The sequence below is a fragment of the Pholcus phalangioides genome, unplaced genomic scaffold (assembly GCF_987345545.1).
Source record: "Pholcus phalangioides strain wild (caught in Gottingen) unplaced genomic scaffold, Ppha-v1.0 ptg000015l_1, whole genome shotgun sequence".
NCBI lineage: Eukaryota > Metazoa > Arthropoda > Arachnida > Araneae > Pholcidae > Pholcus > Pholcus phalangioides.
In genome coordinates, this window is record NW_028301608.1 from 6,302,435 (window position 1) to 6,325,614 (window position 23,180).

Below are 23,180 nucleotides of genomic sequence, written 5' to 3' on the forward strand. Positions count from 1 at the left end.
TCCGAGAAATGAAAAAATAAAACAAGGAATTTCCCTTCACTTGAAAATCGAGAAATAAGAATGGTGAATATAAAACAAAAGTTTAAATTCTATAATACTCATTAATGAAAAAAATTTCTTTCAAAATTATATTTCATAAAAAGGAAGGTATTTCAGAACTGGTGGAAACTAATTCTGAATTCTCAGAGAAATGAAAAAAAGAATTATCGGATTCATATTTATAGTGAAAATATCTGAAAATTCATAAATTTGAGGATTAATGGAAAAATCTCGGAATAAATAAAAAATTCTAAGAAAAACGTAAGCCCCCGTTTGACCAATTTCACATTTTCCTTTAGCGCCCACAATCTCAAATGTTCAAGACTCCTACCTTAAAGAGCTATGGATACTTGGCTCAAAATTTAAAAATCTAAATATTTTCCAATATTCTCACTATAAGTCATTTACACAATCATCTACGATTGGTATCATACCTTTCATACTATAAGTTCAAAATCAATAATTTGAAGAAAGACTCAAATAAAAAAGACAAGATGAATTACTGCAAATAAGGTTAAACACGATAGTGCAAATACAATTTTTAAACTCTGGATATTTTCTTTTTCTTAAAAACTGACAAATCACATACAAAAAATTCTGCGAAATAAATTTACACGTAACAAATGATTCATTTTCCTCTTTATACAAGCATATACAACACATAATATAAATATTGAAAGCAAAAAAAACTTCGGAAAAAACAATTTAATATGTACTCTCAAATGAACTTCGACACGAAAAAAGGCATTCTTTCTAAGGCCACCAGATTGTTTGAAAACACTCTCGCAAACCATTTAAATCTCTTAACCCTTAAATAAGAAATATATTTCGCCGACTATTGGTGAAAATTATAGCTGTATTTGGATTTTTAAAAACTATATTCAAAACTTTTCTTTACCATATATTTCGTTTTGAATATAGTTTATATGGGATAAACCAGCATCACAAAAGAGGAACAAGCTGGTTCCGCCAACTTAAAAAAAAAACCGATTGAGCAAATTAACATGGGAAAAAACAAGGCGAAATATTTACAAAATGATCAAATGAGTAAATGGTTCCAGAGAATCAAACATATTCCTCACAGCCCCCCCCCCCCAAATCCAATAAACTACAATTTACATAGCATTTCAAGTTTGACATAACAACTTAGATTTCTTACTCAATATAAAAAGGTAAATATCCAAATTTACAAAATAATTGATTAAAGACTGAAAATTCAACGATTCTTACTCGTGGTTAATTATAATAAACATTACAGCAAGGAACTTTGATATTTCAAACAGTAACGAGACATTGTGGTATTCAGATTGGATACAAATTAGCTATCATATTATCAAGGAAAAAGTCACTCGTAAATAACTTAAAACATTCAAAGATTAAAAACGCAAATTATATATGAAAACCATAAAGCAATAATCGTTCCATTGTATGCAAAATAATTTGTACATGTTTCTAGATTAAATGGCAGTGTAAAATAAAAAACAGGAAAAAAAAATTTTTTTCTTCAAAGTCTGTACACTATGAAATTACCAAGAAAAACTAAATGTAAACTGTTACCTCAATATCGAAGTTTTTACATTACTTTGTATAGTTTTTGCCAATGCGATACAATATTATTTTTAATGTTGTGGAGGAGATAGAAAAATTCAGCTGGTCGAAAAAGCAGTGTTACGAATATTCATTTCAAAAAGGGTGTAGCAAACAAACAATTTAAACAAGCTTCAGCTTGAATCAGACGTGCAAAAAATCCTCCAAACAATTATACACGCTTACTGCATGGAAACATTACAAAAAAAAATGCAATTAAATTTATTAATAGGAACTCTTTGCATTTTCCCTCAGACCATTCCAGACTAGACGATAAACAGAACTTAAAGCTATCCCATAAATACAAAAAACACCCTGGCTACACCCTGTTCCATTGATTTCAAAAACAAAAAGCAAAATAAAAAAATCTGCACACTCTTGTAACAGTATTATTCCACACGCTAACCACCAGAACAAAAGAACTTGATTATGTACATAATGAATGAAATTTATTACACTTTGAAAAAACAGCACTTTTTTATTTGAAAAATTTACCTAAAGCAGTCTTCGAATTCTTTAATAAATAACCCTTTCTTATCTAGAGTTTTTAATTTTTTCAACAGTATCAGTTGCTTCTGTCGCAAAGTGTCCTTAGCTCGTTGCATCTCTGTGTTTTTAGACTCCATGTACATTATAAATAACTTAGCTTTCCTGAGTATCGTCACTTTTGGAGCCTTCGGCACACATTTCAGTTCTGGTATTTGAACTCTAAGATGCTGTAGAGCAGACCTTTGCTCTTCCCGGCGACGTCTCTCCATGTTGTTGTGCATACTTCTCTTGACAGGCTCCTCGGAATCCGAATTAGATCTACTACTACCCCTGGGTGAACAGGGCAAGGAATTAGCTGGCCTACGACCCCTCCTAGTCCTTTGTTTTTTCTTCTGATTAACATTAGCCTTAGTTCTTTTTATTGTACCCGAAATTTTCCACTGACTCGTGTTATTGTAAGACCTATATGATGATGGCGGAAGATTTTCACGTTGGTAATATCCTTTCTTGATAGTCCTCTGAAGCTTGATAGCACATAAACTTGGACCATCATCTGTCACTGTCTCTATGTCTATTTCGTCAGCTGAAACAGAACCACATAAGGGACATTAAATTATTGCCAATTTTTTACATTAAAAACATGTAAATAAAGCTCGTATTCAAAAGTTCTGAAAATAAGAAAATTGTTAACAAGAACACCACGAATCAGTCTTCGGCATCCACAATTGTGGATCGTTCATCTATGTTGGAAAGTGGGGGGGGGGGGGGAATTGAAAAATATATACTGACAGTAGTCCCGTGTTTTATGGGACAGAACCCCACATTTTCTGCTCTGTCTCTATGTCTATTTAATGAATTGTAATGTCTATGAAGTAAAACAAATTTCCATTCCTCCAGAGAAAGACAGACTAATTCCAGTTCACCATGGCAATTAGAAAATTGGTATTTTTGCACCTAAAGTTTTCAAAATTTCATTCAATAAATTAGTTGCTAAGGATGACAAAATTTCATAGCCACCAACTTTGGAAAATTAGAAAAAGGTTTTTTTTTTTATACATTTCCAAAAGCTTATTTTTACACATGTTGGGATTTTTCATTAATAAAAGTAAAAAATAAGGATTTCTCCCTGCAAGAAAAGGTGACATCGTGCAAGACATCGCAGATCAGTGTGAAGTTGCCAACCAGTAGGTTAAGAGTTACCTGTCAGTACTTTCAAATCAAGTTATTGCAAAAAAAAAAAATTGCCATTAGCTCTAAGCGGGACATACTCAATGGGAAATGTCAAAGTAGTCATCTCACAAATTTCGAATATCATCACAACACCAAATTGATGCTGGCTGTTGAATTTTGTCTTTTCTCCCGAAAGGAAATGTCACCACTCAATGGTGACAATTTACATTAAAATTGAAAACCTGTCACAAGCGTAATCTTTGAAATAATGTCTTTTTTCAAGTAAATTTTTAAATAATAATATTTCTTCCCCTAAACATTGACTATTTTACAATCATGATCAAAATTCTAGAGATAATTTTTCAGGAATCGGAGACTAGCTACACAACTTCATTATGATAAGTCAATTTTTTTTAACAGGGGAAAGACAAATTGAAATACTTGGTTATCAAGTCCTGCACTAAACTCTCAAGAGAATAACTTTGGAATACAGGTCATTAAATGAGTCTTCTTTAGCTCTGTTCGGATATGGCGATTTTTTCAGCTAATTGAATCGTGGTTCTCAAAACGGTAGGCTGTTACCCAGGGATCCAGAATAATTTTCTGTCACTAAACTTGTTATAGAGCTTCCCCCCCCCCCAATGAGAAATCTGGCTTTGAGAGCTGCTAAAGATCCTCCTATCCCCTGGGGACTGATATTGGTTGGTGAAGGAGGCACATCCAACAACATTCTTGGCATAAAACAATTATTGCCAAAAAGCTATAAACATACATCTTACCAAATAAAAATGTACCATGGGATGTATGGATTACATTTTAAAAAGGAAGGTATTCAGAGTTACGACATAGGTTTTGAAGACATTTTTCTTCACCCATTAACTGCCAATTTTTTTTTTTATTTGAAATTTTTGGCCGGATAAATTATATATATGTACAAAAAGTTATAAACAAAGCACATTGAATTCCGAAATTCCCAAATGGGATTGTGGCAGCTAATGGGTTAACCTTTGTGTAATAAAAAAACAACTTAATATCAACATAAGTCTATTTCTGTGCTTCATATAGACAATTTTGCGACTAATTATAAAGGTGCAGTACAAATACACTAACATTTAAAATTTGGATGGCATAGAGAAGTTGAAGATAGGAAAGTATAATAATCAGCATGAAATTCACATCTCGTTACAAACACCTAAATCAAATAAACATGAACAAAATGTATTATGAGTGCATGCAATGTCTGATTGCAATAAACAGCACTTGAAGTATTTGATAAGAGCTATCTCACCAGAATTTCCAGAAGAGTCTGAATCAGAGTCATCATCGTCGTCGTCATCCTCCTCTTCTTTGATAGCAACTACCCCCTGTGGGGGTTGTTGCACTTTAGGAACAGATTTTGGCTGGAAATAACAATGGTCACTGTCTGGAGTATACGGCACACAAACTGCAGCTTTGTTGTTTTGGGGACCACTGTCATTTGCACTCTCCGGAACAGGACACGGATCAAACAAGTCTTTAGTGGGTATCAGGATATGACATTCTGGCTCAGATGGTTGCTGCTCTAGAGGAGGAACCACGGCTGCTTTCATAGATGACTTAAGCAAATCGATGGGTGAAGTCCCGGCCCACATACAATCCTGCAGAAGCACTGGCTCCTCATACACATGTGAAAAGTTAGAAAATGAATCGCTGAAGTCATCGTGAATGAAACGTCCACTGATGTCACCAAATGTGTTAGATGCTCCATTACAGAAGTCGTACAGTTCTTCCGAAACAGATTGCTCCACGGCATCGATCGGCCTCAAGGCACTCCAAAGTTCATCGCACCTCGGAAGCATTTCTTTCTTTAATTGTCACCCAAAGCTATCAGAAGTAATCTGCAAGAGAACAAATACAACATTGAGTTAATATGCTTATATAAGAGTTCGAAACTCAATAGATAAATTGAAGAGACTTGGTTCTGATGAAAAGAAAATCCTATACAACTAAAGCACAATTAAATTTCTGATAAATATAATTTACACTTCAAAATAATTCAACTTTGTACCAGGCATAGGTGGCAATTCCCCCCCCCCCCCCCCGACTTGAAAAAAATAGTTTCATGAAACATTTTGCATGAAAGAAAACATGGTATACAAATAAAGAAAAGGGAAACAAGATTTTTGGGATTTCTTCAATGACCATACGACCCCTTTTTTTTCAGGACGTTCCTGTATTTTCCGTTTCGATATTTTAGCAACGATTGGTAACTTTGCTCGGTTTTGACATCATATTTTGTGACAATTGTAGATTTTCCATACTGGTAAATAAAGCTATGATCAGTATAGCTAAGTAACATACATACTTCAACCTTGCACACATTGAACCAGTTGAAATAACCAGGAGCGTACAGTACATGAGATTTTTATATATTTTTATATATATATATATATATATATATATATATATATATATATATATATATATATATATATATATATATATATATATATATATATATATATTTTTTTTCAGAAATATTTGGTGTTGACCATCTTAGGAAGATCCCACAACCCCTTCTTGCACGTGCCTCTGTTGGCACCTAATAGCATATCGTCGAATATGATAGCACTTGTCTGCCTCTCTCTACAATACACCAAATGGTGAGTTACTGCTGCCACATACATTACGGGAATTGAATCACCAATTTAAAAAGGGACAAAACCATTTTATAACAAATCCACATAATTAGTACATTCATCACAAGCAGCCCACTGATGTCACTCAAATGTGATTTTAAGTGAGAAAGTGAAATATGTTCCTTTTTTTAAAAAAAAAAAATAAATAAAATTAAAAAAAAAATAAACATTCCTACATTTAAAATGAGGTTAAGAAAATTTTTTGGATTAGCCATTTTCAAACAGAAGTTTTGCAAATTTAATTAATTTGCACCTGTGGTTCCTTGTATAACTGCAATGGCAAGTCCGTAGCCAGAAATTGCATTTGGAGGGGAGCGGTGACTAGATCCCTTCCTTTAGTTCCCCCACTGTTATGGTCTTGTATAATGGTGTAATGAAAATCATTGGCCCAAGGTTTTGAGCATCTATAGATTTAAATTAACGGATATCTCCATGCAATACAAGTTACTTGCAGCCTTCCCCCCCCCCCATTCATGTTTGTAATAACAAATGGTCAGTTTATTTAACCAGAATATATTGATGCAAGGCAAGACTATTCAGAGATCAATATTCTCCTGGCTGCAAAAATTAGAATATTCAAAAGAAAGACGAATATTCAATTTCATAAAATTAGTAAAAAAGTTTTCATTGAAGTTTTAATGTTTAAATTTTTGGCATAAACGCCTCATAATGAGAGCTGCTAGTTCGAGACCAAATGACCATCTTGAGTTCATTTTATCTAGAGAGGTTTCTAAAAGTTTGGTTATGAAGATTTTAAAAACCTCAAGATCAAAAAATATTTTAAAGTTAGAAACATTTTTGGAAATCAGTTCAATGCAAAGAGTCGATTGACGAAAGGAAGTTTCGCCTTTATTCCAAAATACAGTATTTAAGTGTGTGTACATTGAAGGAAAGCTTTTATCACTCATTTCTTTACAAGTTGTGCAATTCCGCCAGTGGCTTCATTTTCTTGCTTTCAAAAGTTTAACATCTTGTGGACCACAAACTTCAATATTCCCATCAAGACGGGAGGGGGGCAGAATGTTCTCTGAAAGGTCTTATAAATAACTGGAGAATAATTATTTTCGATAAGAATATTCTTGATTAATGTTGTGGGGGGAAAAATTCGTTTTCATTTAGCATTTCAAACAATAGTAGAACGACCAAAACCAGTCAAATGCATCAGGTTTATATTAAGATCAACGAACGAACGCCATTTCAGTGACAAATGTTATTCCTTGCACAGAAAAACGCACACCTGTCCCACGATATACTGTAGTGGAGAAAGAGGTGCCACCCCAAAGGAGACACGAAAAAAAAACTGTCCAAAACAGGTGTTCCCTCAATGACAATAGCTACCTTTTTATTCATCCCTTCATTCCGAGAGGGAAAAATAACAGGGAGGGAAAAATTTTTATTCCCTAAAAAAAAACGTGATGTGGTTCGCCCCCACTTCCCCGTTCTTCCTGACTCGATCTGCATAGCCAGCCAGAGTTCAGACAAAACCTCGCCATATCGAGTTCAAGGCGAGCTTCTCAATAATATACTCACCCTCCCGACATCGCTATACCTGGAAGCTTCGCGGGGAAAATGGGCAGCCACGCGTGGCTAGCAATCGCTTCGCCGAAAACAAAAAGACGCCAAAGAACCGGCACCGCCCGCACTTTATTTATTGCGAATGTGGGTCATCGCGCGGCCGGCCGGCAGAAACAAAAATCATATGGAGAACACGCGAGAAATTATCGAAACCACAGGCTTTCGATACTTGAGTTTTCAACCCCCGATAAACGCAAGGCCGTTCTCAATTTGTATTCCAGTTCCTTAATGAAATCAAAATTGATCGCAGTAGGGCCCGCAACTAGAAACTAATCATTAAACCGGCCTGCAAGTGACTAAGTTTTATTTCTCGCGTTTATTTCCTGCAAGTCGTGTGCATGACCGGGCCTCCATATTTGTGGTTAGAATTAAACCGGGCCGTGGGCTTCCAAAAAGGTTGAGAATCTCTTTTCTAGAAACAACGACGTTTCACATCAGTGGTGGCTTTTCTTTAGTCTAAAAAGTCAATAATTACGCTGCAGTTAGGTGACCATTTCAGACAATAAAGCCTACGGTATTGTAGGTAATGCCTCCGCCAGGAATTGCACACAAAAAAGGCTCAATGGTTAAAAATTGAGTACTGAATAACACATTCTCGCCCCCAGTCCTCACGAAAAGTATACATTTACATACCAATGGAAACATACAATTGACTTCGTATCTACACTTACCCAACTCAAACATACGTATTACTGGCGTAAATGAATCATTCAATAGGCAATATAGTGACCCATAGGTGAAGATAGACTGGGGGCATGACGTCAATTCATATATACGCATGTACATGCAGTCGACTCGATGTTTGACGCTGCGGTGGTAATGCTCTGCCCATGGTCTAACCATCTTGTAGGAGTTTTATTTAAATCGTCTCCTACGAGAGCTCTCGGCTTCCTTCACATGTTTACGGTCACTGACCGATCCGATAACTTAACACTGGGTACTCGCGTTGGAATATTGCATGTTTTACCAAAAGATCCATGAATGGCCAGGGCATCTCTAGATATCTTTCTATCCGATACTGAAGTGAAAGCAAGTCATTTATGACTTGGTGGTTCTAGCCCCGATTCTAAACAGCGCTACTGAAAGTATTTGTGGACATTCGGCAGGGCCACAACCGTACGGGGCGGGGGTGTTGTGAACGAGGCGGGCGAATGTACGATCCTGCAATACTTGAAATTATTGCGTGGGCAATTTTAAGTAATACTGAATGGGGGGGGGTCCCTATGTTAAAAAGGTGCATTCGACGCCCCTCTGGTCCAGCGCTCGGGACGCTAGAAACCAGACTTATTCAATTTCTGAATTCATCGCGCTAACGTGCAGTCTTCCTTGCCTGACCAAAGACAATTGTTTCATCCAGTTAAGACTCCTCCGTTCCCGGGCATCTCGTAAATAACTGTCTTATTCGGTTAGCTGTATCCAACGCTTGACCGTGCGGTTCCCCGCCCCCCACCTTATCCTCCTGAAGGCATCAAGAAAACAACCAAAATAACTCATACGCAACCCGCTTCACATCTCGTACTCAAATAACAGCAAATATTTTTTGGGGTCCCTTACCGCACCATTGTAAAAAAACTTGGCAATAGGTACCGACGAAAGGGTAACGACGGCTGCGTATATGTACTACAAATATTGGGAAAAGGGAGCCGGAGGAAAATTATGGAAAAGCAAGCTTGTAAAAAATTACGAATGGCAGTATTGACGAGCTGAATAAGAAACAGTACTGCGACCAATCCCATTACACAAAACGCGTAAAAGTTGTGGGAAAACACCACTCAATGAAGCCGAAAGAAAAAAAAACTCAGCCAAACTCGCCAAGAGAATAATATTACAGGCGTCTGTCTATTCACAAGTGCATAGCAACCCATCTAAAAAAGACTAAAAAGGCGGCGACAATCTTTAAATGCCTCCCGGCTTCCTAAAGCGATGATACACCCTGTAGGGGTGGGGAGGGGCTCCTTTTCCACATCCATCGGGATCCTTTTAAATGAGAACAAATAAAATTTCCCCCTTTAAGGTCAGTAGCTTCACCCTCGTTTTTACCCCCCTCCCCCCAACATAAGGGGAAAGTAACATGTATATGGCAGAAAAAATTCCAACAGATGCATTGCACTTTACAGGAATCGAAATTACAGGATGCAAATAACAGGAATCCGGACCTCCTACAAAAGTCACCTTTTTTACCTCACAGTAGAAAGACGCAACTCAGAAGCAGGCCAACTCAATGTTAAAACATTTCTTTTCCCCCCCCCCCCCACCCCAGTTTCCTCAATTTAATTATATGACCTCCTTACGAGGGTCGCGTAAATAGCGAAGCCCAGGAAAACCAAAGCCCGATGTATTAGCCTAGGTGAAATGCTACATCGCGTTAGATCCAAAAGAAAGACTAAAATACGTTGAATGTTATCCTGGGGGGTCCATCAGCAAACAGCGCGGCCCTGAGGCCCGGCAGACGAGAAATCGGGCCGTTCAAACACTCCAGCCCATCTCATCCGTGAGAATTCATTCGAACCTGTAGTACCAGAAAATTCGAATGGAAACACCAGTGCGATGGAGATCTAGGGAAGTGTAATAAATCGCAAGATCTAAACTATATATAATACGTTAAACGTTATCCCGGTGGAACCTGCAGCGAACAACCGTACTGCCCTGTAGCCCCTACCAAAGAGAACCAGCAGAATGTGGCAGACGAGAAACCGGACGGTTGGAAACACGGACGAGTCCACTCATCCGTGAGAATTTATTACAACCAGTTATGTCAATGGAAAAAAATGTATATTAATCGTATAGCCAAGAAGGCACCAAAAGTTTCGTTTCTTCAATTAAATACCTCCCTACGAAGGCAGCAGCGCCCAGGATACCAAAGATCCGAGTGAAGTGATACGACGCAAGACTACAAATGCGTAATCGCGGGAGCCCCCGGAGCGGACAGCACGGGCCTAGGACCCGGCAGAATCCAGTCGACGAGAAAACGGGCGGTACGAACTTCGTAGCCCACTCGCTCATCCGAACAGGTAGCGTCAAATAAAACGTTCATCATAGTACGATGGAACCAAAGTTTCGTTTTTTGATTTAAATGACCCCTTACGGACGACGTAACTACGTAGGTAGCAAAGGATACCAGAAGCTCCGAGTAAAGTGATACGACGTATTTTAGTCTAGATTTTACGACGTATTTCAATCTAGGGAGCGGCTGCATCGAACAGTACGGCCCTGGGGACCCCCCCACTCCGTCATAAACGAAAGAGAACTGGCAAAATGTAGCCGAAAGACGAGAAACTCCGGAGCCCACTCATCCGTGAGAATTCATTCGAACCAATAGTGTCAATGAAAAAAATATTCATCACAATACGATAGATATTCCGGCGTTCTATATTCTCTAACACAAGCCGGAATATATCGAAAACAAAACACACAATACATGTAACATTTACAGCACGAAGACGTTCTCACGCCCATCACTGGTAATAATAATAGAATAAAAAAGCGCGGCGGCTGCTGCTAAGTTACGGCCACCTACGGCGAAGCGTATTTCGAGTTATTGCGCAACATCGATGCATTCCATACGGTCGAGAAAGAATATTTCCTCCTTTACTTTATACTCGCCAACGAGACGCCGCCATTATATTAAAAAAAACAACGAAAATATATTCAAAAGAGAATCACGTACCTTTAATGAATCCGATATATCCTTTTATAGGTTCCACAGAATCAGCGCAATTCACACGGAGCACCTTCCACAGCATAATACCGAAAAAATAATAATTTTTTTCGTTAAAGGGAGGAGGAGTACTTACACGGAAGCCGGTCGCGTTGATACTGCGCTTAAAGGGCGCTTTGCGAAGCAACTTAGTCTGTGTAGGGATGTGCACACCCGGCGAATCACTCCGCGCGCGCCGGTAGAAGCAGAGACAGAGAGTAGAGCCGGCTTTTTATTCCTAATAATGTGAATCACATGCAATGTCGCAGTAATCGAAAATCCGACTCGGAGGACCTGTCAATTTATATAAACGTCTCGAATCGAAGCTATCGTAGTCATTAATGAGCTTTCACGGTCCCATAACGAACGAAGGAAGCGTAGTTACACAGAATAGCCGCTGTTCCGGTCGGAACTATGTTTTCGTCGGAGGGGCGCGTATGGTGAGAAAAAACGCAGCGGTGACGCGGTCCAGCGTTTGGCGGGAAAAGCGGGGTCCTGGGATTGGTTCGTGGAAAATGCATGAGCCGGTTTCCACGCAAGCGTGTTTGCATTTCTCGTGTGTAGTATGTGAGACCGTGGGGTGAAGTGAGGGGAGGGGGGCATGAGCAGGAAGAAAAATAATACTGATAACTACTACCGTAGAAGGGTGGGGGGCGCGGGCAGGTTGTATTATAAGAAAGAGGGAGAAATATGAAGAAAAGATTTTTCGGTGAAAAGCATCAAAAAATGAGAGAGAGAAAAAAAAAATGTACTGAAATGTGTACACAGAATATTTCCCACACTGATAATAATAAACACGTATATTAGGAGGGTCTTTCTCCCCCCCACGGAATAATAACAAAGGTTCGGGTTCTCCGAATTTTACAAATTCCCGAAAACCGTCAACGCACACATCAATTGCACAACAATATTGTTTTTAAATTTAATATTTCATATAATACACAGTCGGACCCGCGTATAACGAAGTCGCAAAAAAACAGCGAAACTGTTCGTTATATATAACCGTACAGATTTTGAAAAGTGATGCGTTCAACCGAAATGAAGCGTAATTTACATACAACGATAAGCATTTTCCTATATCTTAAAATAAATGAAGATTTAGAAAAAATAGATTGAAATTTAATTTAAATCTTTTTACGTAATTCAACAAAACTATTTGTCAATCGATTTTTTTTTTCAATTGATTTTTCAATTTCATTGTGTAAGGTTTTGCACTAAAATAATTTTTGCCTAATATAATCGTGCAAAATTTAATATATTTTAGCAAGGGCTGGGTCACTGTCATGGTTCCAACATCCTGGAACTGGGACCTATATCTGGGCCCCTAGATCAGACTTTCACGGGCCCCTTTATATTGAATTTATGGCGTGAATAAACAAAAAAAATTATGTGAATCGTCCCGGGTCCTGTCAGCCTCACCCTTGTGGGGGCCATGGTCACTGTTGCACGTTTTCGCCCCAGCTTTTTTCGAACAATTCAAAAAGAAGTGCTTCCACATCAATATGTGGGAGGTCTTTTTCTGAGAATCTCTCCCATCCAAAAGAACGTTCTCTTCAATTCCTTTTTGTTCCAAATCGTTGATAACGAATTGCGTTGAATCTCGAATATTTTTCGATAAATCACTTCTTTTTTTTTTTTTCAATTTTTCGCTATCAACCAGCTGTACAGCTTCGATTTCCGAGCAATATTGTTTTAGTTAGTGGAACAATAGTTGTTAGCAATTTCTCAAAATTAACTCTTAACACACGATAACAATAACCTGCGTTGGAATCTAGCCAAAGATGGTCAAATGCGCACAAAAAAGTGTTTTGAAGGTTGGATTCTTGGGAACACAAAATACCCTTAATCTTTAATTCCTAATGAAAGACTTCCGCAAGCAAAATAGGATTTAACTTTAGAGGAGGTAGAGGAGGCTTTCTGTACCCCTTTTTCTAAGGATTTAACGGAAAAAAAGTGAAGGAAAGAAGGTTCTACCATTTTTACAATACTCAAATACACTGCAATAGATTTTCTTAAAAGGAAAATGGCTCATTGTGAAAGATATATTTACAAATAAGAAGATTTAGATAAGAGATGACAAAGAAAAATTCGTGACAATTCGTAATTGAAAACCCAGCTGGAAATTCGTTATAAGCGTACTTAAGTATTCGTTATAAGTACTCAAATAAATAACAATTCAAAAAAAATAACAGAGACGCAAGTGAAATTCAGGGAACAAGGAAAAACTTCGTTACGTATGAAAATTCGTAACATCCGTGTTCGTTATAAGCGCGTTCGACTGTATATATGTATATAATCAGATTTTATATTAATATTGAGAAATTTAATCTGTTTCAATGCTACTGTGACAAGAGAATCACCCCCCACCCCAAACCAGAGGTGCATTTATGGTTTTGCCGCCTTTCCATTCTAGTCAAATTTTCTTGACTACTCTTTACTCGAATTCGCCAACCCAACCTGTATATTAAACTTCGTATTAGCCTGTATATAAGATTCGCACAAATGCGAACAGATCTCCCCGTTAAAATGTCTCGCCACAGACAGAAGCCAACGGTACAATTATTCAATCAAAACCCTGACTCGTACTGACCTAGAAAAATCCTGGGGTGAGTGTCGTCTTATGCATGATGGGCCCCGGACCAAGTTATTTTACTGAGGCCTTACCAGGTCAATTCTCGAAAATTTTGAATGTTTCTCGTTTTTATGAGGCCCCCGGGCCGTGACCGGGTGGGCACATGCATTAAGACGGCGCTGCCTGGGGTTCCACAATATCGAAAGTTATAAAATGTCTAATTGGTATTGCAACGAAATTCTCTGCGTACATTGCGTGTCACAATATATTTTTAAAATATTCACATTCGTTTGAATTAGGTCAAATAGTCTCGTAGTCATCAAGAGTTAGTTCTACGGGAACTAAAAACGTTGGACACCTCTTGTCCACATGCATCATCAGGAGAGAAGCATGCATGCTGCCCCGCATCTTTGACGAGGATGCGTGAGGCATGCCTTCCCCCCCCCCCGGTCCCAGGCTCGGATCTTTGTTGGGCTCCTCCCAGACACATTTTTTGGCCCATCTGTTGTGAATAAAACGTGTGTAAATACAAAAAAGTGTTCAGAATACAAATACAACGCCACAACAGGTAAATTGCCCAACGAGGTGGCTTATGAATGTAGAATCATCTCGAGAGCTCCAGTCAGCACCCCCTTAGGGGAAGGGGAGTGCATTGCTTCGGGACTAAAATTTGTAACAGGCCCCCCCCCCAAATCTAGCCCTGTGGCTAGATGTATCTGTTTGGATTCCCAACTTGTGCATCACAGCACTTCATCAGGTACCCACAGACCGAAAAAAAGTTGCCGACGCGAGATATGTTTGAAATTCATACCTCGTTCTCACGAGGTATCAGGTGTCACGAACTTGAAAAGTTTTGGAATTCCCCGTTCTAAAACCGTTAAACGACTTTTAATTTTTTCAACTTGGTGTTTCACATAAATTTGTTGAATTCTTCCTCCCCCCCCCCCCCGAAAGATAATCTCGACACAAGCCTGAACGAGTTAAGAAAATGTTTGTTATCGTTTGATTCACTCTCTCGACATGTCCCCCGATTGCTGGCAGGTGGTGATGAGTCACCTTAACTTTCCCTCCTAATATATTTCTCTCTCTCTCCGAAGGCCCCTAAGAAAGAAGGGGGGGGGGGGATTAAACTAAGGGTCACGTCTTATCTCACCCAACAGACTTTTCTTTTTTCCAAGAAACTGATTGAATGACTCGAAAACAGATATTAGCTAATCAGGGTATTTTGTCAGCAGGAATTCCCAACTGCTGAGCCTCATTTCAACACGTGCAACTAAATCCGGATAATACCGTCATTCAAGCAAATAAGTGTTAGGCTTCTTTATTGTTGGCTACGGAAATGGGTAAATTGCTTGATTTTCTGTGTGATTCTTATTTTTAGCCCTTCACCAATGATACCTGTAGCCAATGATATTGTAGGCAGTAAACTTCCGGCTATCCCTGTCTTATCCGAGCCCCCCCCCCCCATCCCCACACTTATCCAAGAGCCAGACCCTTTTTCTACTTATCGAATTAAATTTGATCAAAACTAAATTTATAATGAAAAAAAAATAATAAATAACTTTTATTTATGGAATCCTGGGCCAGGGACGGTTCCAGTCAAACCCAGTCCACATCACCATGGGTTCACGCCTAGAGTTCAGCGAGCTTCCTTTTTTTGGGAGGGGGGGGGGGGTTATGCATTTTCGTCTCAACATCTGGTGTCCCCGAGCAAATTGATGTCCCGGGATCCCAGACCATAATAGTACCAGATCTCATGTAGTCGCTCCCCCCCCCACTGGATATGAGGCCCTGGGCCATTCCCACATAGGCCCATATGTGAAGATGACCCTGGTTCTATGGACAGCTCTACTGGTTCTGAAAGAAATCACATTTTTCCTCACCATATTTCACTGGAAAGCTTTAATTTATATTTACAGCTCTCTGTGGCCCCTTCACCACTTGTCGGGCTCCCTCTTCCATCGTATTTTCATCAGTGGCCCCCTTATAAAATATCCCAGCACGAAAACGGAACCAATATAGTCCCAGGTTGAGAACCACTGGTATCGTATTATGCCTTGAAATCTGTATAAAAGATGTAAGGCGGGGTGCTCTGGTCTTATCAGTCTAGCTAATCGGGGGTATTTTGTCAGAGCAGGAATTCCCAGCTACTGTAGCCTCATTTGAACACGTGCAACTAAATCCGGATAATACCGTCATTCAAGCAAACAAGTCTTCTCTATTGTTGGCTACAAAAATTGATAAATTCCTTCATTTTGTGTGAATCTTTATTTTTAGCTCTTCACAAATGACGCCTGGATGTCTCGATTGAGAACAATGAATGCCAATAGAAATCCTCCGTGAATATATTATATTATTCCAGCATGGGGGGAAACGAAATGGACAACTGGCAAACAGTGGAAAAAATTCGATCCCACCCTCCCTTCATTTCGCAGCAGCAACAACTCTCGAAGGTGTGCCCAGGCACCAATTCTAGGAAAAGCCGTCCCTCGCGGTTGTTTTAAAAGAAAAGAAAGGAACGGGACGGTGTTCTTGTAGAGTATGTACGTACCAGTTGCTGTGGCAGTAGTAGCTGCTGGTGAAATGAAAACTTGCTGGCGGGGAGCAAGTGGTATATAATGGGACACCACCCTGACCATCTCTTCTCCTTCCTCTATTATAAGCCAAGCATTTCTTTTCCCATCTCTTGGCTGCGATTTCCGGCCTTCCCTGGTAGTTTGGTAGTAGCATGCATAGTAGGAGAGTGGTGACATTGGTGGGTGGCACAGTTTTTCAAGAAAAGAAAGAAAGCAAGGTGAGGTTGAAGGTCAATCCTAAAGAAAGCGGTACAGAGAAAAGAGCCGAGAGGAGAAGAAAAATAAATAAATAAAATAGAACCAAACAGCACACAGTACCTACATACTCAATTCAGTACTACATGCCTCTACCAGCCAGAACCCCGTACTCATCAAAGCTTTACCCATTCTGTGAAAGTAGCGCTGTATATATTCCATGACTAGACCCTTCGAGCGTTGTTATTCGGGGGAATGTTTATGGCTCTTTTGTGGTCCCGGGCTTGGAGTTGTGACAAGCGCAACCGCATCTGGTGGGTGGGATTATGACATCGGTTTTTATGTGCGGCTAAATTCGATAATACTATTTAACATTACCATTCGCCACGACGATTGTAACATGTGTTTGGTACGGATTCTGAAATTCTGTACGCTCATGCCCGAAAGTTGAGCGTAATGAGTTAACCACCGTTCTGGACATGGGTACGCAGGATCGACATTTTGGAGGGGGGCACACAAGATTTCGGAAGAAGAGGGGACACACGAATCTCCTGCCAGAGAACAATTTTGATTTACCAACCCCTTCAAAAAAGCATTTTAAATTAACAGAAATTGATTAAAGTGATATTTTAATCGTGCTTTTTTTTTACGAAATTATTCAAAAATGTTTCCAATTTCTGATCGTCTTGTAGGGGGGGGGGGGTACGTGCCCCTCCTCCCTCTCCATGCCCATCCCTGCGTACTCCTATGACGTCACCACCGATTCCGCCGGGAGAAATCACTATTTTTTTATACAAATACAGTATATCTGCACTCAAAGTGTGCGTCACGGCGAGCTGGAGATAACGATTTGTGTGTGTCTATTTATGGTTCGAAGTGCTTCTTTTTTACAGGGGAAAATAAATATACTAAACTATTCTGGGGAGCCGCAGATGGAAAACATGAATCGAACAAGGGAGCCACGGGTGATTGAGAGAGAGTTTGAGAACCCCTGATCTACACCGTACATGCTCAACCCATGGCCCTCGGATCCATCTCATGTGGCCCGTGGCAAATTTCCGAACCACTCAAGTGGTCCACGAAAGATTATCAAATCATTTAAGTGGCAAACTGAATATTATCAAATCATTCATGTGGCGCGTGCCACATTCCCTAATCATCTAATCTGCCAACGGCTCACGTCCAGATCACTCAAGCGACCCCAAGCAAATTTCCGAAATCACTTCGACTCACGGCACATCTCCAGTTAACAGAAGTGGCTTGTGGTACATTCCAAATCAGTCGAGTAACCGGCGGCACACTTCAGATCACTGAGTGGCTCGCAGCACACTAGACCGTCCTGAGACATTTTTATAGATCACTTTAGTGGCTCTTTGGGCATTTCCAGTTGGTTTTTGTTCCATCGCCCTCCCCCTTCTTTAGAAATTTTTTCCTCTCATCACCCACACACTAAAACAAACTCTCTCACAGGTTTCTATGTTATACCCGTATAGCTTCTCTCACCCTTTAGATCTCTCCATCGCCTATTCGACATTTCCAGATCACTTAAATTGCCCGCGGTGCATTTCCAGATCACTGAAGTGACGTGAGGTACGCTTTCAGATCACCTAAGTGCAAAGCTGCATTAGGCGAACTTTCAAACGGCTTTTCCTGAGTGGCTCGAGGCACATTTCCAGTTTCAAGCACATTTCAAGTACCTGCGACACGCTTCCAAACCAATAAAATGTGACCCACACTCTTCAAAAGGTTTAGCGCCCTCTTCATCTACACCAGTGTTTCCCCAGAGTGGCAATATCGCCCCGGTGGGAGATGGAATGGTCCGGGGGGGGGGGGCAATAGAAGCTACGGGTATCTATAGGATACTATGTACTCACTTGAGTTGGAGGGCGATGAGAGAAAAAAGTTATGGAAACTATACAACATAAACACCATAGTTTTCTAATTATTTATTCCATCGCCCCCGCCTTCAGAAATTTCTCTTGTCGTCCCATGTCAAGAGAATCCACAGGGTCCCATGGTATACCCGCAGCTTCTATCCAGGGTCGTCTTAAGAGCATCTTGGGCCCCCACCCCAAGTGAGTTTTTCGGGGCCCTATCTGGAAAATTCTCGAAAAAATCAACTATTTTTCGTTTTTCCGAGGGCCCCGGGTGGGCCCACGCGTCAAGAAGGCACTGCTTTTATCGTCCCCCTGGACCGTTCCATCACCCCCCATCCCCAGCAGAGGATGATAATGACAACTTTGGAAACGCTGATCTACAGTGCCGTCTTAACGCATGGGCCCACCCAGGCACGGCCCGGGGGCTTCAAAAGAAAAAGGGCCTCACAAAAATGAGATGTGGTAAAACTTTTCTAGAATTTACCAGGTAGGGCCTCAGAAAAACCACTTGGCCCGGGGGCCCATGATGCTCATGATGACGGCTCTTCTGATCTACCGAAACCCCACTTATGATACTGAAGTTTTAGACATCAGTGTATTTTGGTGGCAAACGAGATGACGTAATTGTCGGACGAGGATCGAAGTCATCCTCGGGAGTCGGTAGCATTGAAGACAGTGCGGATTTTTCTGGCTGCGCGTCTGGGACGTAGGATTTATCGCCGGCAAAGTTCTTGGCTTCTGTCCAACGAGCTGACAGGCTGTTTCTTCATGGGTTTTAAAAGCCCGCTCCCTACTTCCACGACCTCTCAGCATTAACACGAGAGAGGTGAACATCCCCTATTATTAGAACGTTCTCGGGGGCACAGGCGTCACGTCTAATATAATACTCTCGCTCTCTTGGAGAAGCAAGCACATACAACAAACACAGTCAACGGATGCCCCAACAGAGGCTAATAATCTTTGCAAGAGTCAAGGAAGCTTGTGTATATAATCGCAAGGCTGAGTTGAGGGGGGACATGTACAGTAATGTACTAATCCGAAAACATTCTCGTTGCTCAGTCGATAATTTTCATCCGAGAAATGTCATTGAATCGAAAAAAGGCGTTTTCTCGTTATTTCAAGAGTCGAGGACATCTACTTTATTTATTTTCTGCACAGGATTTCGATCAAAATCTCGATATCCATCAAGGTTCTATATGAGACAGGAAATCCGCGTGGCGGCAGATATCGATATCGATATACAACCCAACAGTCGGCAGAGACGATTATAGGATGCCTGTTTTATGGCCATGCATATACATATAGACGTCTCTTCCTTTAAATGTATATAAAAGCACACACACACACAAAGTGATAAATGACTTTACTAGGGCTGTCAAATTTGATGGATGATGGCTTCTTTTTTTCCGCCAGTCAGTCCTTGTATACACACAAGCATACAGGAGGCCGAAAGGACATTCCGCCGTAATTGCTCCTCCCGAATGTCCAATCCAGACACAAGACGATGGTGCCTTTTGAGGAAAACCGAACAAAAAACGCCGATCCCCGGACTTTTTCCCAGAAAGCATCACCCAAAGTACGGTATGTTGTACTACTGTCACAAGTCGTGATTTTTATTACTATTATTATTATTCTAGGATGAGCCCCTGCCTCAAAAAAAAGGAACTGAAAAGAGTTTTAATCCAATTTAACGACCTACGACTACCCCTTCATTGATACTTTGTTTTCTTTCAGAGCAAGAGAAGCCATTCGAATTCACCAGACAGAAAGGAAGAGGGAGTGTGTGTGGCAACAAAATCCATGGCAACCATTCCATCCCAAAATCCATGGCGAATATGGTTGTCTTTGTTGTGTGTTTTATGTTACTTCCATGCCAAGAACCCGAAGTTGGAAGTGGCCAGCGCAGTTGACCCGGCCAATGTCCGAAATTCGGGTTTTGACCGGCCCATATATGTCGATCCCCATGATTCGCAGTCATCACCACGTTGGCGTATTCTTTTTTTTGTGATAATTATGGCCATTTATAATTAGCCATACCTAACCATAATAATTGTTGTTAGCTATGGCAACTCTAACGATCAAAGGTATCTGAATATCGATATCTTAATGACACATATATTGACATTGGCGTACGCAAAGGGGGGGGGATTTTGGGGTTCTAACCCCCCTTTCAAGCCGAGATTATAGTATTATTTTGCAGGAAAAAACGTAACCCCCCCCCCCCTTGAGAAGAAAAAAAAATTGAACCCCCCCCCCCACTTTTTTTTAGAAAATTCTGCGTACGTCCATATAGGGATGTATAGAAATCGACATATAAGGGCCGGCGAAAGCCCCCGAATTTCGGACATTGGCCGGATCAACTGGGCTGCCCCCCCCCCCTTCACGAAATGGCTAACTTCGAGCTTTGGCAGTAACATGTATATGATTTTGAATGCTCACTTGTCGGATGTTATTTTATAAATCAGCGTTTCTCAACCTATGGTCCGCGACGTTATAATGAATGTGGTGGTCCGCAGGCAGATTTGATGAAATTATTCACAGTTGCAATTGATATTAGTAGTAACATCCATACGGTTTCAAATAAAATTATACCTTTACCTTCGTACTTAGGTTTAACGTACATCATCGAGAAGAATGCTGAAAATTGCTGTGAAGGGCGTGAAAATAAAGAGCTGCTACGAATCACAGTAAACAAAAACGTATTTCACGAGAAAAATATTCAAATGTGTGATCACACAGATGACCACCGAAATCTGATGACCATATTTCATTGAGGAAAAATAAAATTCGCAATAAATTGGGATCTTAATTAATAAGCAGTAAAATACGGGACATCACCAATAGTGAAAAACATCGTCAGAAGTAGGAATAATCACTAATCGCAAGAAAAATTCCAAAGAAATTGACGACGAAACGTTGAATCTGACAAATATGAGAGATGAATTTTTATAATTATTTCTCAGAATTATCATAATGTAATTTATATTATGAAAACGCTGTGTATTCACGACTTAAGTAAACGTTACAAATTCCAATAAGTATCGTTGAAAAAACGGGAAAATGTGCAAAAAAAAAAAAAAAAAAATCGGAACAACGAAAATTACAAAAACATCCCGTAATACGGGACACAAGTGTTCCGTCAAATCGTTTTAGACATTTTACTGGTTCTTGTTTTCGGAAAGGTTCAAAAACAATGTTATAAGTAATCGTTTCTCAACCTGTAGTCCGCGATGATGGCATGGGTGGGCCCGCAGGCAGACTATATAATTCGATTCTAACTGAATGAAAAATTATTCAATTGTTGCATAATTGATATTATTACTAATATCCATATGGGGTTAAATAAAAGTTATGCAATCGAATCCCGTTATAACGAACTCCAAGAGACCGAAGAAATCATTTTGTTACAAATGAATTCCAGGTTTTTGCATCGCGTGACGTTAAAGCAATTGCGATCCCTAAATAACAGAGAGATCACTGATTGCAGCAAAATAAATGTAAATCCCTAATTAGCAAATTTGTTGTAAATTACATCTTTTTGCTACAATCAGTGATTTTCCCTTATTTAGGGATCGAAAAAATGGGTGGGTGGGGGGGGGGGGGGAATAAAGGAAAGGACTGCTACAAATCACAGTAAACAAAAATGCATATTTAATGAAGAAAAAAATGCAGATGATTGAGAATCAGAAACGACGACATGACCACAGAAAAAGATTGCTACCGCAGTGAGTCTCATACCGAGGGGTTAGCGCACCAACCACTCGGTAAGTATAAAAAAACTGCCGTTTGGAATCGGCGATAAATTTTAGGTGCCGGTCTAATTAGCTCTCGTGTGCAAAGAATGATCGTGGTGTGACAAAAATGACCAAATGACCGTTTAAGTACGGTAAAATACGGAACATCACCCATAATTGCCATCAAAAACCATGTGCCGTAAGTCGGCAAAATCAATTGCTATTCTAATTGCAATTATGTTGCAAAAAATTGAGGAATAAACGAAATAAGATAAGAGATATTGTTCCGGGTAATGTCTCTCACAAGTGCTGGAGATGGCAAAGCACGAATACAATTGGGAGGACAATACAGGTTTATTTTACAGAACAGCTATTTACAAGCAGGAATTTGCCTATAGACGCTAAACAGAGAGCGGCTTCTCTTACATACGAAAGATCTCGTATTTTAAAAACTCAACAAACTGCTTATAGTTCCGTCCTGGCGGTGCTACTGTATAGTCAATGGAAACCATCCGTAAGATTCTCCACGATTCTCGCGAGATCTTGACACTTCGCTTCGCTCTAGACGACATCGCCAAATCATCGGAGCTGTCACCAGACTTGCAAAGTTTGTCGTCAATTTGACGAAATTTACAGAAAAATGCGTCAATGGCTATTTACAGGCGAAAAAAAAAAATTGACAGAATTAATGATAAATAAAGACTATTTACATAATTTTCGTAACAATATTTCATAATACGTACATTATCATATAAGATTTCGCATAAGATATAGTACATAAAATGATCATCTTATTTTGTATTTATAGTTATAATTATCATAATAATTATGAAAACGCTGTTTATTCACGATTTTAGTAAACGTTTAAAAAAAATAAGCATTGGTTTTTTTTGGCATTTGTCCAGAAAAAACTGGACAAATGCCAAAGTAGGAAAATTTGCCTTTACAATTTGTCCCGAAAAAACTGGACAAATGTATAAAACTATTCGGA

At 39.7% G+C, this 23,180-nt stretch overlaps 1 protein-coding gene across 1 annotated transcript; it reads right to left on the reverse strand.

The window, feature by feature from the left end:
- Positions 1-537: 537 nt before the first annotated feature.
- LOC149075333 (myc proto-oncogene protein-like) lies at positions 538-11,795 on the reverse strand. Its single transcript, XM_089242697.1, has 3 exons — positions 11,206-11,795; positions 4,574-5,162; positions 538-2,698 (listed from the first exon to the last, which is right to left on the reverse strand). The coding sequence occupies exons 2-3, from the start codon at positions 5,121-5,123 to the stop codon at positions 2,118-2,120; spliced, it is 1,131 nt and encodes a 376-aa protein (XP_089098823.1). The 5' UTR covers positions 5,124-5,162; positions 11,206-11,795; the 3' UTR covers positions 538-2,117.
- Between the last annotated feature and the right edge of the window lie 11,385 nt (positions 11,796-23,180).

What these genes read in the sequence shown, in the direction of transcription:
- LOC149075333 (XM_089242697.1), bottom strand. Translation starts at nt 5,123, where the DNA reads ATGCTTCCGAGGTGCGATGAACTTTGGAGTGCCTTGAGGCCGATCGAT. An exon ending in AGACTCTTCTGGAAATTCTG is followed by an intron (nt 2,699 to 4,573) that starts GTGAGATAGCTC and finishes GTTCTGTTTCAG; the next exon opens with CTGACGAAATAGACATAGAG.